Source organism: Anser brachyrhynchus (assembly GCF_964034855.1).
Source record: "Anser brachyrhynchus genome assembly, chromosome: 1".
Lineage (NCBI taxonomy): Eukaryota > Metazoa > Chordata > Aves > Anseriformes > Anatidae > Anser > Anser brachyrhynchus.
The window spans coordinates 37,301,787-37,315,281 of NC_137694.1; the positions used below are offsets into that span (position 1 = coordinate 37,301,787).

The 13,495-nt window shown below is 41.1% G+C and overlaps 1 protein-coding gene across 25 annotated transcripts in view; it reads right to left on the reverse strand.

Annotated features, from left to right (window-relative positions):
* GRIP1 (glutamate receptor interacting protein 1) overlaps nt 1-13,495 on the reverse strand; it is a 325,251-nt gene that overhangs the window by 2,014 nt on the left and 309,742 nt on the right. For 13 of the 25 annotated variants that reach the window (XM_080592313.1, XM_080592318.1, XM_080592314.1 and 10 more), the window contains 5 exons: nt 12,686-12,886; nt 10,676-10,787; nt 10,486-10,530; nt 7,796-8,029; nt 817-963 (listed from right to left, as the gene is read on the reverse strand). In XM_080592313.1, coding sequence (XP_080448439.1) covers nt 817-963; nt 7,796-8,029; nt 10,486-10,530; nt 10,676-10,787; nt 12,686-12,886 — 739 coding nt within the window. The remainder of the gene's footprint in view (nt 1-816; nt 964-7,795; nt 8,030-10,485; nt 10,531-10,675; nt 10,788-12,685; nt 12,887-13,495) is intronic. The other 12 variants (XM_080592321.1, XM_080592325.1, XM_080592315.1 and 9 more) reach the window with 2 other exon arrangements.

A 13,495-nucleotide genomic window follows, 5' to 3' on the forward strand; every position in this document is an offset into this window, starting at 1 on the left:
GGTTGTCAGTAGTCATGATGCCTGCTCCATACACGACACTTAACAGCACATAATTTTTCTCACTTTCTCAGTATTCATCAGTTTAAATGCCATAGCCCACATCTAAAGTTTCTGTTTGTTTTCTCTGGTATTCATGAATACACAAACGTTTTATTGGCCCAGTTGACAATAAATAAATAAATTAGCTTTTCCCTCACAAGCCAACTTGGCACTGCGCTAAGCGTGGCACTCAGTGTTATGCTATTACCACTATGGCGATCAGCAACTTGGATTAAGCACAGAAACAATTTTCAAGTCTGCATCAAGAACAGGAAAAATTACAAATCCATCTGGAAATGCCTTGGGAAATTCTAACTTTCCAGTAAGCATTTTTATGTCTCCTTTGAAGTTGTGAAATAAATAATTTGTTTCTATAAATGTGACATTACAGAGAAAAATCTACTCTTACTTCTACTGCATAAAAGCCCAAATCACCATGAGGTGCTGCTGCCTTATCTAGGCTCTAAGTGATTTATACAGCCTGTGGCACAAAGCAATTAGGATAATTTTTTTCCTTCTTCCCATTTCCCCCACATCCTTTCTCAGCAGAAATAAAAAATAGCAATACTGCTCCTCATTGAAAATATAATAAGTAACACAGATAATAAGGTTGCTCCAAATGAGTGCTGACACAACTTCACTCAGTTTTCTGCACGCACATCTGAGTACCCAGCTGATACCCAAACACCACGCAGTACTGTAACAATTCCCTTTACAAAAAGGCTGCTGTATGTCATCTCCAATCACGCCAAACCCGTGTGGTGCCAGAAACATTACCTGTAGCAGTCTGTCGTATGGTTTCAAACCACCCAGATCGCCAGGGCCAGCTGGTCGAATGTTTTTAACGTACACGCCTTTTTCCAATAAGCCATCCGAGACACTAAACCCAAAGTCTTCTCCATCAGTGTCCTTGTACAAAGTTACCTGCGGAGGTAATTTGATGTGATGATAAGGTGGGGAAAAAAAAGTGTGTCCACATTTCTGCAAGCACTTGGCAGGTCTCCTTCTTAGGCTTAGTTCATGTTCGAGTGACCACTTACCTACGATTTGGTACTTCTAGTATTATACGGGAGATGACCCCATTTTTACATCGTATTAATGATCTCAGAAGCCTCCTTATTCTTCAGTAATAAGCAGTCCTCTTCACTTCTGCTTCTCAGCTGGAAACGTGTGTTTTCTATACCACCTTTTGTGGTATGATTTTTTTTCTGAGTCTTACTCTTTTGCTGTCCTGTTCTCTAGTCACCAGGATACCCAAGTACAGGCATTAGCTTGGTCAGCCAATTAGGTTTTGTTTCTCTTAAGTAAATTAGTAAATTCTTTTAATTGTAGGGTTTGGGGTTTAACAACACGTATTGCGATTCACTCATTCCATTTTTGACTCTGAGAGCATAATTAATTGCCCCAAATGTCTGAATCTAGTCTAAAATAGGCTGTAAAATCAGCTGGGCTTACTGTAAACTACAGGTTCCACCCCCTCCTTCCCAAATGAGGAGGCTTTGTGTGGCACGGACAAGAAATTAGCTGAAAGCTATCCATATAATCTCTCCACAGGGAACAGATCATTTAATTGCAGCCAGTCTCAGTTCAGTCGCGAGAGCGTGAGTGCTGCTAACAAGACTTGGCATTTGGGGATTTCAACGGTGAAGGCCGACGTGCAGTAACAAAGACCTGGCCTAAACCAAACCATCACCTGTGTCATGGCTTCGGGAGCTGCCACAGGGCACAAATACCACCGGCACCTCGGGCCCCAGCCAGCCTTTTTTGTTTTGGCCAGGTGATGGTCAGCCCGGCAAGGCCCAGTCTCCGCAGTGCTCAGTATAAGAGTTACAATGCAGACTTTTAAGAAAGCACAAACACGGCTCCTACAGACAGACCCTGCAGGAAGGGAATTCTGCACAAAAACAATAGCGTTAGCGCAGGTGTGTTAGTTACAGAGGTAAGAGACGGCCGTTCAAAAGTAGGACATAGAAGTTAAAACTGTTAGGAGAAGGAGGTTTTCCAAGCATCCAGAGAATTAATGCTTTGCAGGCAGTTTTGTTATTTCAGTTATTTCATAGAAAGGGATTCAGAAACTTCTTTGTAGGTATACTTAGGTTTTTATTTCTTTAGGGGTGTTGTTTTTTTCCTTGCTTCTCTCTCACATCAGGAGAACAGACCAGCTGCTGTAGCGACAGCACCATTTTGTCTGTACAAATGGATGGAGCTGCTGTGAGAACATCTCATGCTGCGGTAAGCACCAATATCCACACACAGCATTCATCCCTGACTTCACCTCCGTTCCTCCTCTTCCCTTGCTTTTCTCCCTTCGTACAGTACATACAGTGAAACAGAAAGCCATGCCTAAAGTCCCGTTAATCGAGCTGGAGGCCTTCTCCAGTGATGGGTTCTCTTTTTTGGGGTGTGACCTGCCATTTTAAACCTCCCAGTGACTGCTGAGTTTAAGCTGTCTTCTTCGCTCCCATCTTCCCCTGACCTAACTTGTCACTGAAGCTTTCATTATCCATCTCAGCGTGCATTTTAAGAGTCAATGGGCATTTCACCTACTGACAAGTCTATCTGCAAATTCAATATATTTCATCTGAGAAGGATTCTAATTTGTATCGACAGCTGGTGTATCAGCACAACTCTGGGAAACCTCTAACAATTTGTTCTCCACAGAGGCATTTGTTTGTGATACCATAGCACGTCTAACATGGTCTGAAGTATGTTTGAAGCTGCTGTGGATGTGCCATAAGATGAACAGTATCACAAGACTAAAAACAATTGCTCCCCCACACTCCCTCCAAAAAAAAAAAAAAAAAAGGGAGGGAGATTTATTTTGTTTATTGAAAAAAAATAGCACTGCACCAAGACAGAAATCCTCTTTTAAATAACTTATTTTCCACACTGTCACAAATGGTAGGAATGCTTCCTGTTAACTGCTTCTTAAAGAAGCCTTGAAAACTAAACACAAAAACAGGATACAAGGCCTAAGAGGAGCCAAGACTTAAAATACTGTGTTCTTCTGGCACAGATGGCACCATTTTTTAAAAGGAACTTCCCACTCGTTCCTTTTCTTTTCCCCTTCCTCTTCCTTCAGGCCCTGGAGTTAAGTGGAGGTGGATCCAACCTCAGAGGAAGTACTAAACCATATGAAACAGGGCTCTCTGAAGTCATTTGGACTCTATTCTTGCTGAAAGGCAGGATCAACTGCATCTAACCCATTTCTGAAAGACATTTATCTGTCCTGCTTCTTAAAATCTCCAGTGATGGAAACTCCACAGTCTATTAAAGTAATCCCTTCCAGTGCTTCAGCTATTTTCCCTGTCTAAACTAAATCACCCTTGCTGAGACTTAAGCCTGCTGCTAGCCACAAAGAACGAGGACATCACTTTATTCTCTCCTCCGCAGTTATGTGAAACAAGGAGTGTTTTCCTCTGGGCTCTGTTTGGTAGGACAACATCCCTCTTTATCTCTCAGACCCCCAACTGGGCACTCTGTTACAGTCAAGACCTTACCAAAGCCACGACAGAGCGGACAACAATTCTGCAGGCACCACAGGCAGTGGTCCTAGCTAAATGCTCTAGGACAGTGTTGCGTTTTTTCCTATTCTTAGCATGTGGTCTATCAGCAAACAAAATATGCACAAATTCTGCTCCGCAGGTCTACAGAAGTGCCATTCCACAATAGCTCACTTGACCTTGTATCTTGTGCATAATGCCCAGGGAAAACCACATGCTACTTCATGCCCACCTTGCGAGTCAAAACATGGCGCATTGCACATGATGAGGGACATGGAAGTGGAGTTTTCCTGTAGAGGTGACAAACCGCGTTTGCGGGAAGCAAAACTTGAGAATGTCTTTTGTTGCCCCCTCCAATTGTTCCCGCTGGACTTCACTGATTTCTACAGACAGCGCATTGTGGAAGGGAATTAGCGTCTGCCTCACAATCAGGACTTTTATGTACCATATTATCTCATGCCTCCATTTCTTCAGATATACGGATCATAAAAGATTTAAAAAAACTCTTTCCCTTATGGCTATATTCTCCTGACCTTTGGTTAATTTATCAGGAGCTTGGAAATTCAATGAACTGGTATTTATTCATTTAAGGGATGAGGTCGTGATTGAACATCGTTGTGTATTTGACAATCACACTTTTAGGTGCTAAGACATCTGCAGAGAACATTCTTTTATATTGTAGGTTATAATTTTAGGGCTACTTCTTTTTAGGGCAGCATATCTTTCTAAAAGAGAATCTCAGAGTACAAATGCTGCTACCTGAAATACTCCGATTTTTATTTAATAATGAGGACGAGCAAAGCCTTAACCCACACAGGTTTCTCATCTTCGCTTGCCCCTAATGCAGCCGATCTGGAGGGTATGAGGTTGTAGGCAATTCATGCAACACCTAGATCTTCCTATGTATTATATGCACTTTGATCAAAACTGTTTGGAAGTTTTGACCTCAATAGCAAAATCTCAATTGTAGATGATTTGTTAGACTTTCAAATTTGCATTAGGAGCCTAAGGGGAAAGGAAAGCTGAAATGGAAATTTAATTCATATTTCATAAGCAATTAAATAGTTACAAATTTTAAGCAGAGGCTTACAGGTTTTGAGCTTGTTTCTGTGCCTCTCCTCCCTCTCAAATCTAGAGGAAAAATGTTTAATTTCAATTTATATGTCTTGCACAGATTAGATATTGAGAAATTTTAACCAATGGTAATTTTAGGTTAATGCCTACTTGCAGCAATAATGTTGAAAAATTATCTTATGTCTTGAGCATATTTTTGCTCTCAGAGGAATGCTTGGTCTATGAAACTTTAAAAAACGGTCTGTTGTGATTTTAAGAAAAATATTAATCTATATTCTTACCTAAGTAGATAAAATCAATTAAAGGCATTAATTCAATTTGGGTAGCAATATGGTGTTCAGCTAAATTAAATGCTACTGATTAAACCACCTAGAACAAATGTTTTAAGAGATCTGTATGACATGTCTCAATCCTAGCTTCCTCCGGACAAAAATAGTTAAAATAATTGTTTGGTGAATACAATGCAGTGAAGTATGGAATAGCGGTGATGAATTCAGGTTAACTTGCTGCAAGGTTTGCAGCATTAAGTAAAATAATTCTCAGGGCTGTGTTGCCCTTCTGACAGGTATGCATCTGAGAAGGACAAGCTGGTAACATAACTTACTCATCTGTGTTTATGGCCTGAGGAGTTTTATCCAGTCTTATTCTCTCTTACCATTTACAGCTAGGCCAGCCATTTATGCATTTTGGTTTTATGTGTGGCTTTTTCTTCAGCACAGTGAAATATTGTAGCTCTCTCCCAGTCAGGTTATGAAAACCAGTGGAACATCTTCCTCAGTCAGCCCATCCCGCTGTAATCAAACTAAGGTATGAATTCTGATCTGTAGGGCACGTAGGTCCTGACTCAACGCATGTGCAGACTCATTGCACTGAGGCAGTAAAAAAGCATCTGCACTGTCCTGCTGAAGGAACTACGAAAACTCAGCAGTGTACAGTTGAGGACATGCTGAAGTAAGTCCTAGGCAAGCTATGTCTTAGCTTGTATTTCAGGGACTGCTCATACCATCACAGTTTTCCAAAGCAGTTATTATTTCAGTGGTTGCCCTGTCAGTGGCCCAAATGATTGAGACATTTGCCTGCAAGAGGGCAGAGCACATTAGCCAGCAAGACTTGTTACAAAAAATACTTAAATTGAGGAATTTCTTTGACAGTGAATTCCCAGTCATTCCTGAGGCACTGCAGCTGTTTTGGAAAACTCTGACTGGACAAACTTTCCTTAAGAAAGAGAAACTGAGCAGCTTATTCATGTTAAACTAGAGGTCTCTGTCAAAAATTAAGGAGGGAAGAGAAAGTAAAATGCACATTGCTACACAAGAACCAGTAAGAAAACTAACCCGTAAGAACTTAACTAAGATAAGCATAAATATAAAACCAGCCCATGATGCCTGGGTTAACCTGCATGTATCATCATAGGGGTATAAGCATATGTTAGTGAACTGGCCCATAAGATCCAGTCACTGGTTTCCATTTTTCTTAAATGACTGAAAAGATTGAAAAATATAGTGCAGGTTCAAATTTAGATTCTTAGAAAGGAAATGACTTGATGACAGAACAAACAGTATAAGCGAACTCAACATCACTTCAGCAGACCATGGAAAAGCAGGTACATTGTCTCAACAAAACACAAAAATTACTCAAATGGAAGGTCACAGCAATCTTTACAACAACAACTACAACAAAAAATAGTAAAAAATAAATAAATCTCTAGGACAGGGTACTTTTTACTGACCAGTACTGAAGAGCTAGCAGCTATAACACAGCGCTAACTCATTAGTAGCAATCTGACTCCTCCTCTCCAGGAAAAGATTCGTTTCATCAATCATGAAAGGCTGGTTTTATAATCCATAGAAGTATCTTTGCTGAATGTGAGTGCACCATTGAATGCCTGCCGGTGTAGTTTCATCTTCTATCTCACATTTACTTTCCACTCCGGAAAACTGAGCACAGTAACCAACCCCATTAATCACTTCATATCAAGTTGGAAATACAAATAGCTTAAAACTATCACAACACGCCCTATTGACTACTTACATCGACAATTTATTCATTGTCCAAACGCAAGATCCACTCTCCAATACCTTCTATAAAAATCCGTTTAGCACATACTCACTGAGACACTATCTTACTAAGCTAAACTGGATGAACTGTGAACTAAACTCAGAAGCTGTGGATGCCCCATCCCTGGAGGTGCTCAAGGCCAGGCTGGATGGGGCTTTGGGCAACCTGGTCTGGTGGGAGGTGTCCCTGCCCATGGCAGGGGGGTGGAGCTGGGTGGGCTTTGAGGTCCCTTCCAACCCAAACCAGTCTATGATTCTATGAAACGTGCAGGGACTAGAAAGCAAACCAACCCTCTTGAGAGTGACAACGTGACCTTTTAAAGAATTTTCTCCATGCTTCTGTCTCCTCTCTGGGAAAAACTCAGACCTTCAAGAGGAAGATGGTGCAGGAGATGGGATGCTCATTCCCATCGAGGAGAACAGCATTATAACATTCCCCACAGTTTTGGGATCTGGTTGCTGTTATGGTGCATGGCATTTACTGTGCATATTTAAAGATAATTTATCCATTACTTCCTTGGGGTGTAGAGCCACCTTAATATCACCGTGTGATTTCAACAGTCTTGAGCAGTGAAAAGTTGCATAGGCTGAAATTTTAAAATCCTTTTTAGAGCAAAGGAATTATGAAGAGAAGTGAAACAATAGCTAATTTGAAATACATTCTATATTGTATACATTGAGTATCATGTACTTGATTCGAAATGAGTGTTAATTTGAAGAAGGACCAATGGGAGCCCCAAACCTCCCTGAGTAATTTTCTAAAGAAATGTATTTTCTAGAAATTAAACTTTTTTTTTTTTTTTTTTTTTTTTTTTAATGAACACATTTTGCAGAGATGAGTTATTGGCATTGTCAATTCAAATTACCAGTGGATCCTCCTTGCAAAAGAGCAGTCCCTTTTGAGGATTTGTTGTAAACGTAAATAGTAGACAAGGATGCATCTTATTTGTTTGTTTTCCCCATAAGGATATATCATTAATGTTTTCGTAGGAACTAATATGCATGGCCCCAGAATTACATCTGTGGAGCCATTATAAAAAGTGCTTACTGTATTGCCATACATAATTAGATTCCCTATGCTGAATATATTATTTCAAAACTGTCAGAAGAAAAATTACAGACCTTGTGTAACTCCACAGGAGTTGGTGACATGATTTCTTTCATTTCTTGCTTAAATTTTCTCATAACCATGGACTTTCTCCCCACATCTGATGGCAGTGTGTTGCTACGGGTAGTTTGACTGTAATGTGGCCTTACAGTGCTTCTTTCCTGGAAGCTGGCTTGTCTTCCCAGCTGGCTACGAGGTTGTGGGTTTTCATGATTCAGACTCATTGTACTTCCTGACATAATTGTGGCCTAGAGCATTAATGAACAGGTTAATTTTTCACACAGAACGTGGGTTAAGAAAGTGGTTAATTCATAGCAGTAAGAAAAACTCTATTCTTTGTTAAAACACAATCACTCAGGGCACAGCAAAAGGCAAGAAGACAGATGTTCAATCTGCTTGCAAGTCACTATAAAATACAGGACCACGACAAAACACAACAACAGTAACAAAACCCTATGGGCAAAAGTTTTCAGATGGCATTTCCAACTAAAATACTGAGCACTGGAATGGCTATGCTGCTAAGCTAGTCTCCTGGCAGGCAGGACTGAAGAGTGTGTAGTATAACTGTTTACTTTAAAAATATTTGACATGTAAATAAAATGACGTTTAAGCTGTGGCGTAATTACATTTGTTGGAACTGGATCTATAGGAGGGTATTTACAAGACAGAGTGGGTGTGCAAGGTGGAAAAAAAACGTCAGCAGAATGTGAAGGCAGTTCTAGACTCAGCACTGGCAGGGACAGTGCCTGGGTGGGGGAAACTCAGCACAGGTAAGCTCGTTGTTCAGAAAGATCTTTTGCATGACGTGCGTATTGCAAGAGTAACTACCTTAGCTAGCACTGTTACCTCAGAGATACAACCCCCGTCTCACTGCTGGGTTTAGCCTCAGTAAAAGCTAGCCTTTTATGTTAGATGAAAGAGGACGCAGAATGTGAAATCTCGAAAGAAGACAACAGGAGTCATCTCATCCACTGGGTGGAATGGACTGATAGGAAAAGTACTCATGCACAGCAAGGAGGCTGCTCCGTTGTGAAAGAATTTCTGCTCCAGGGAACAGGAGGTGGAGGTGCTTTGGCACTGCCACCACACAGTGGTGCAGCCTGCTGCTGCTGACAGCATGGGGTACACTGAATTTCCTGTTTATTCTCCCTGGCACTGATGGACAAGTGAAAAGGGAAATTAAACAGCCATAAGCTGAACTCTGACTGGGACAGGATGGAGGCAGCCTGCTTGAAAATGAGAAGTGAAAATGAAGTGGGGAAAAGTAGGGGAAAAACAGGCAAAGAAATGTTTGCTTCTGACTCTGACGACCATGTCTGTCACCCGTCTTTCTCCCAGCTCCAGCACTACTTTCACTACAAGGTAATCTATTGTAGCTTTAATAGTCTCTCCTGTGCTCAGAAATGACGGATATTACTCCCTGATGGAGCAAAAGAAGCTGGAGGACTTGGCAAACAACAGTTTTCTTTGCTCTTTGGCTGAAGACCTTGAAATGAAAAATGAGGAGGAGTCCTTGACTACGAGATGGTACTTCATAAAACAGAGGCATCGCCATTCTCAGCATCCTGTCACACTGAATTGGTCTTGCTTTCTTTTCAGATCTGTGGGTTGTGCAAGAAGATGATGCTCTAAATGATACAGCACCTGCAGTTCTGAATTTCACGTTTGTAAAAGGCTGAGGAACACTCAGCCTCTTGAAGTAACTGAATTCTGGTCATCCTGAATGATACATTTCCACTTCTGAATTACCTACTTCCATATCCTTTTATTGTGCTCTGAATATTGAAAACTGCATGAGAAGCCTGTGGTACCAAACCATATCTAACTACGGAATTAAACCCATATAACATTTTCTCCTGCTTTTCTCTGGTTTGCAATAACAAATACATGAGAATCACATTTTGCTACCCATACATGCAATACAGAAGCCATAAATCTGAAGGAAATAAATTAATTTGAACTGAAAAACTTTCACCCAGTTATGCCATTCACATTCCTCCTGGCTGCTACAGGACTTCATATAACATAAAAATGAAAATGAGATTCTGCCAGTTTCGCAGCTCCAGGAATTTAAAAGAACATAAAAGAAAATATTTTAGGTCCTTTCATCCCACGGCTTTAAGTGGCAGTATAATCTTAATTGTTCCGATAAGAGAACTTAGAGAAAAGGTGATTACAAAAATAAAGACTCAAAGTTACTCTGCCTCTTCCCCAACCCCACTCCACATACAATCTAACATGAAGCACGGTTGGATGTGCAATAAATTTCAGAGTGAAATTTGTTGCATCATGAAGAATTTACTGTATAACAAACACTTCTCACGTTAGCAGGATTTTTTTTCAGCGTGGTAAGATTATAGCAGAACATTTTGAGAAGACGATTTTCTTTTATGTTCATCTTAATCAAATTAAGTTTCAGTTTAAAAGACAACCTAAAACATGCTAAGAAAAGCTGCATAAAGCGGCCGTCAGAGAATGGGATGCATTGCTGCAGGAAGGATGTGCCCACTTAGGAAGTTCTGCGCCATTTGCTGCCTGTGTAGACAGCATCAGTGGTATGCACAGCAGAAGCTACAAGTCAAAAGCTCTGGGGTGAACATGTCTTATAGAATTTCAGTTGCATCGTACAAAAGAAAAATAGCTCTGGTTAGGGGCGGGGGAGGCAGCTGCACAAGCAAAAAATATAAACGTAAAGGGTAGGTACCAAGAGAGTCATGTTTCTCAAACACAGACGCCTGTCAGCCTTGTCCTGTGGAGAGGGGTTAAAGCTTTTAAATGAATTGGTGTGATTAGTGCAAATTAAAAGAAAAAAAGGAGAAAATAAAATGAATGTAAACCAAACCAAAACCATTATATTTCTCTATAATCGGAAAGAAAGGTTAAGATTGTTCTACCTCTAGTTCCCTCAGAATTCCTGACTGGCCACAGGTCTCTAAATCCTCCAGAGCCTGAGACCAGAAGTTTTCCTCCTGGTCAGCCTCGGTGTTATCATGGGTACCTGCGAAGCTAGATTTACAATGAGAGGTTAAAAAAAGGTGGTTTATTTTTATTTTTTTCCTCTTGAAAATATATTTTACACATGTGCCTTGCCATAGATTGCAACTTGAATGACAGGAGGTTACGATAGGTAGGCAGGAGAGTGGGGAGGTCGTGGACATGAAGAGCCTGGACATGACAAGTCTTCTCATAGCCTGGCAGTCGCTTTCAACCTCACAGACTTCTTTCAGGGAACATGAAAAGAGCCCCAATTTGGCAAACAGCATTTTGCAAAAGAGGGGTGGTGGTGTTTTCACCTGATTCAGTGTAAGCTCCATTTATCATTATCAGTTTACCCCACCTGACTGCCACAATAGAAACCACTCCTAGTCATTTTATGTACAAACTTATGTGACAGGCACAGGGGAAGGATGAGGGAGGGAAAGAACAAAAACTTGCCCTTTTGGTGGCAGCAAGCTGTTGCAGCTGCCCATGGACTGCAGCTAGTGGTGCTTAACATAGACAGAGCAAACACTGTCATGGAAGCATCTGAGGCCTTGCTTGACAAACTGCGTATTACTGAGAACAGCACGAATGTAGCACTGTTAACATAATAGCTTTTAAACAGAGGAATTGCCCAGCACAACCGACAACAACTTGAACACTTCTCCCATGATACTCTGCCTCAGAGATGCTTTCTTACAGCTACGATCAGTCAGGCAGACAATGGCCAGCCGTTTGGATCTCTTATTGCAATGATTCTCCATCTAGCGCCAGTGCCTCTTCTGAGATATTGCAACAGATACAGAAATGGTGAGAATACCTACTCGGAGCACAGATGCAATTCCTCCCAGGCAAGATAAGAAAGTATTTAAAACATGGTTTTGGGAAGATCCTTAACTTCTGAAATTAGCTCTTTCAATCAACCTAAGTAGTTTTTTCAACTGCTAACATTGAACATAGACTAATTAATCCAATCCGATACCTTCTTTATATTGGATACTAATATTGTAATATAAAATGGAGCTTGAGTTAATGAACAGGATTTTATGTCTGTGGCAGCAAAGGCTGGGCTGTCTAGAACAGGATCTCCATTCCTTCTCTGACTCCTGTGAAATCTGAAATGATTCCAGACCTGTAAGTCTGGACCTCCTTTTGGCTGGAACAATTCCTCTTTTGGGTCCCCTCACCTCCTCTTTTGATTTTTCCCTAAGTCTTGTCTCTTGGTGTGTGAAATGCTCAACTTTTTCATCTCCATTATAGCCACATTAATAAACTGATTTGTAGCTGAGCTGCTGCATCAGAAAAAAAAAAGAGCTTCCAAGTCATTTCTCATCTAATTTGTTTTCCTTGAAACAAAACCCGAGAGATTGATTTTATGTCATGTGAAATATTGTTTGAGCTGTAACAAATATATTTGGTTCTCAAATGGATGCTCATTCAAAGAGCCATCAGGAATTTAGATACACAAAAATGCTGAAGGAGAGGTAGTGGGACAGATATGAAACCACAGGTGCCTGTGATTTGGTTCTTATTGACATGCAAGAGACCGAGTGTCCCCCCCCACCGCCCCCCCCCCCTTTTTTTGTTCCTCCATCAGGAGGTGATAGGGTATTCTAGGATCTGGCACACTCACTCCTGTAGGTAACGTTTTGAAGTGCAAATCATTTTCCCTGGAGCAGGAACTGTAACTGACTTGTCCTGCCTTTCAGTGGTAGATAGAAACAAGGCTACAGAGCAGTTTATGCTCCGGTTTCATTCACTTTCCAACTGAAATGTCATTGTCACTCAATGGCATGTTAGTGATGTGCCTTCTGCTTTCACCCATTTTTTCTCCTTTTTCTCCTTTTAACTGTTTTTACTTTCTTCCCTCTCTCCCTTCCCCAGCCCAGTTGGATCTTGCTCCTGTGCACTCTTTGTTTTCCTACCTGGAAGTATTCCACTCTTCCAGCTGTCCCCCACCTTTCCTTTGCCCACCAGAGGCACCTTTCCACAGCTTGCCCTCCTTCTTCACGCTCCTGATGCTCTCTCCCCCTGACCTTTCTACAGAAGTTTGCTTTAAATGGTTTTCTTGATTCTCTCCCAACGTCTCAGTCTCTTTCTGTTGCCACATATTCTTGGAAGCTGTGCTACACAAAATAAAGGTAAGAAAAGATTACTTTTTAGTGTTAGAGAAGAAGACAGAGTGCCTAGCTAGGGGCAGAGAAGAGCTGTTTTTCTGGAGACCCCCCTAACAGGCTGGAAAAACAGATGCACCCTTCCCACATTCTCCACTACTTGGTATAGGAGCACCATCAAGTGCTGTGGATAAAATTACTGCTCTCAGATTAAGGACAGTAACTTGTTAAGAATGGGAAGCATGAAGAAAACTACCTTCACTTCCTTTATTAAATGTTGCCCACTAACAGCCTATGAAAACTTCTGATATGCTTCCGGCCAGTAGGGACCAAAGGAGCTGGATAAAGGGTGAGTGTTTACACTTGCCCAGATTTCAGCTATCATCTTGACAGACTTGTCTCCAGACAAAATGCCACTGGGCAATCTGCTCTACCAGAGGATTTAGCATTCAGCTTCTGAAAAGCCGCATTGCCATCTAAGCCCTGCCTTGATTCACAAATTTAAAGTTGACAGACTGGACCCTTATCCAGTAGGGTTATCCAAGAAAGGTTTTCTGTAGTACTAAACTTGAATTTGTCACAGACTGAGATTTCAGGCTCGTTGTGTTGCTACGACAAGAA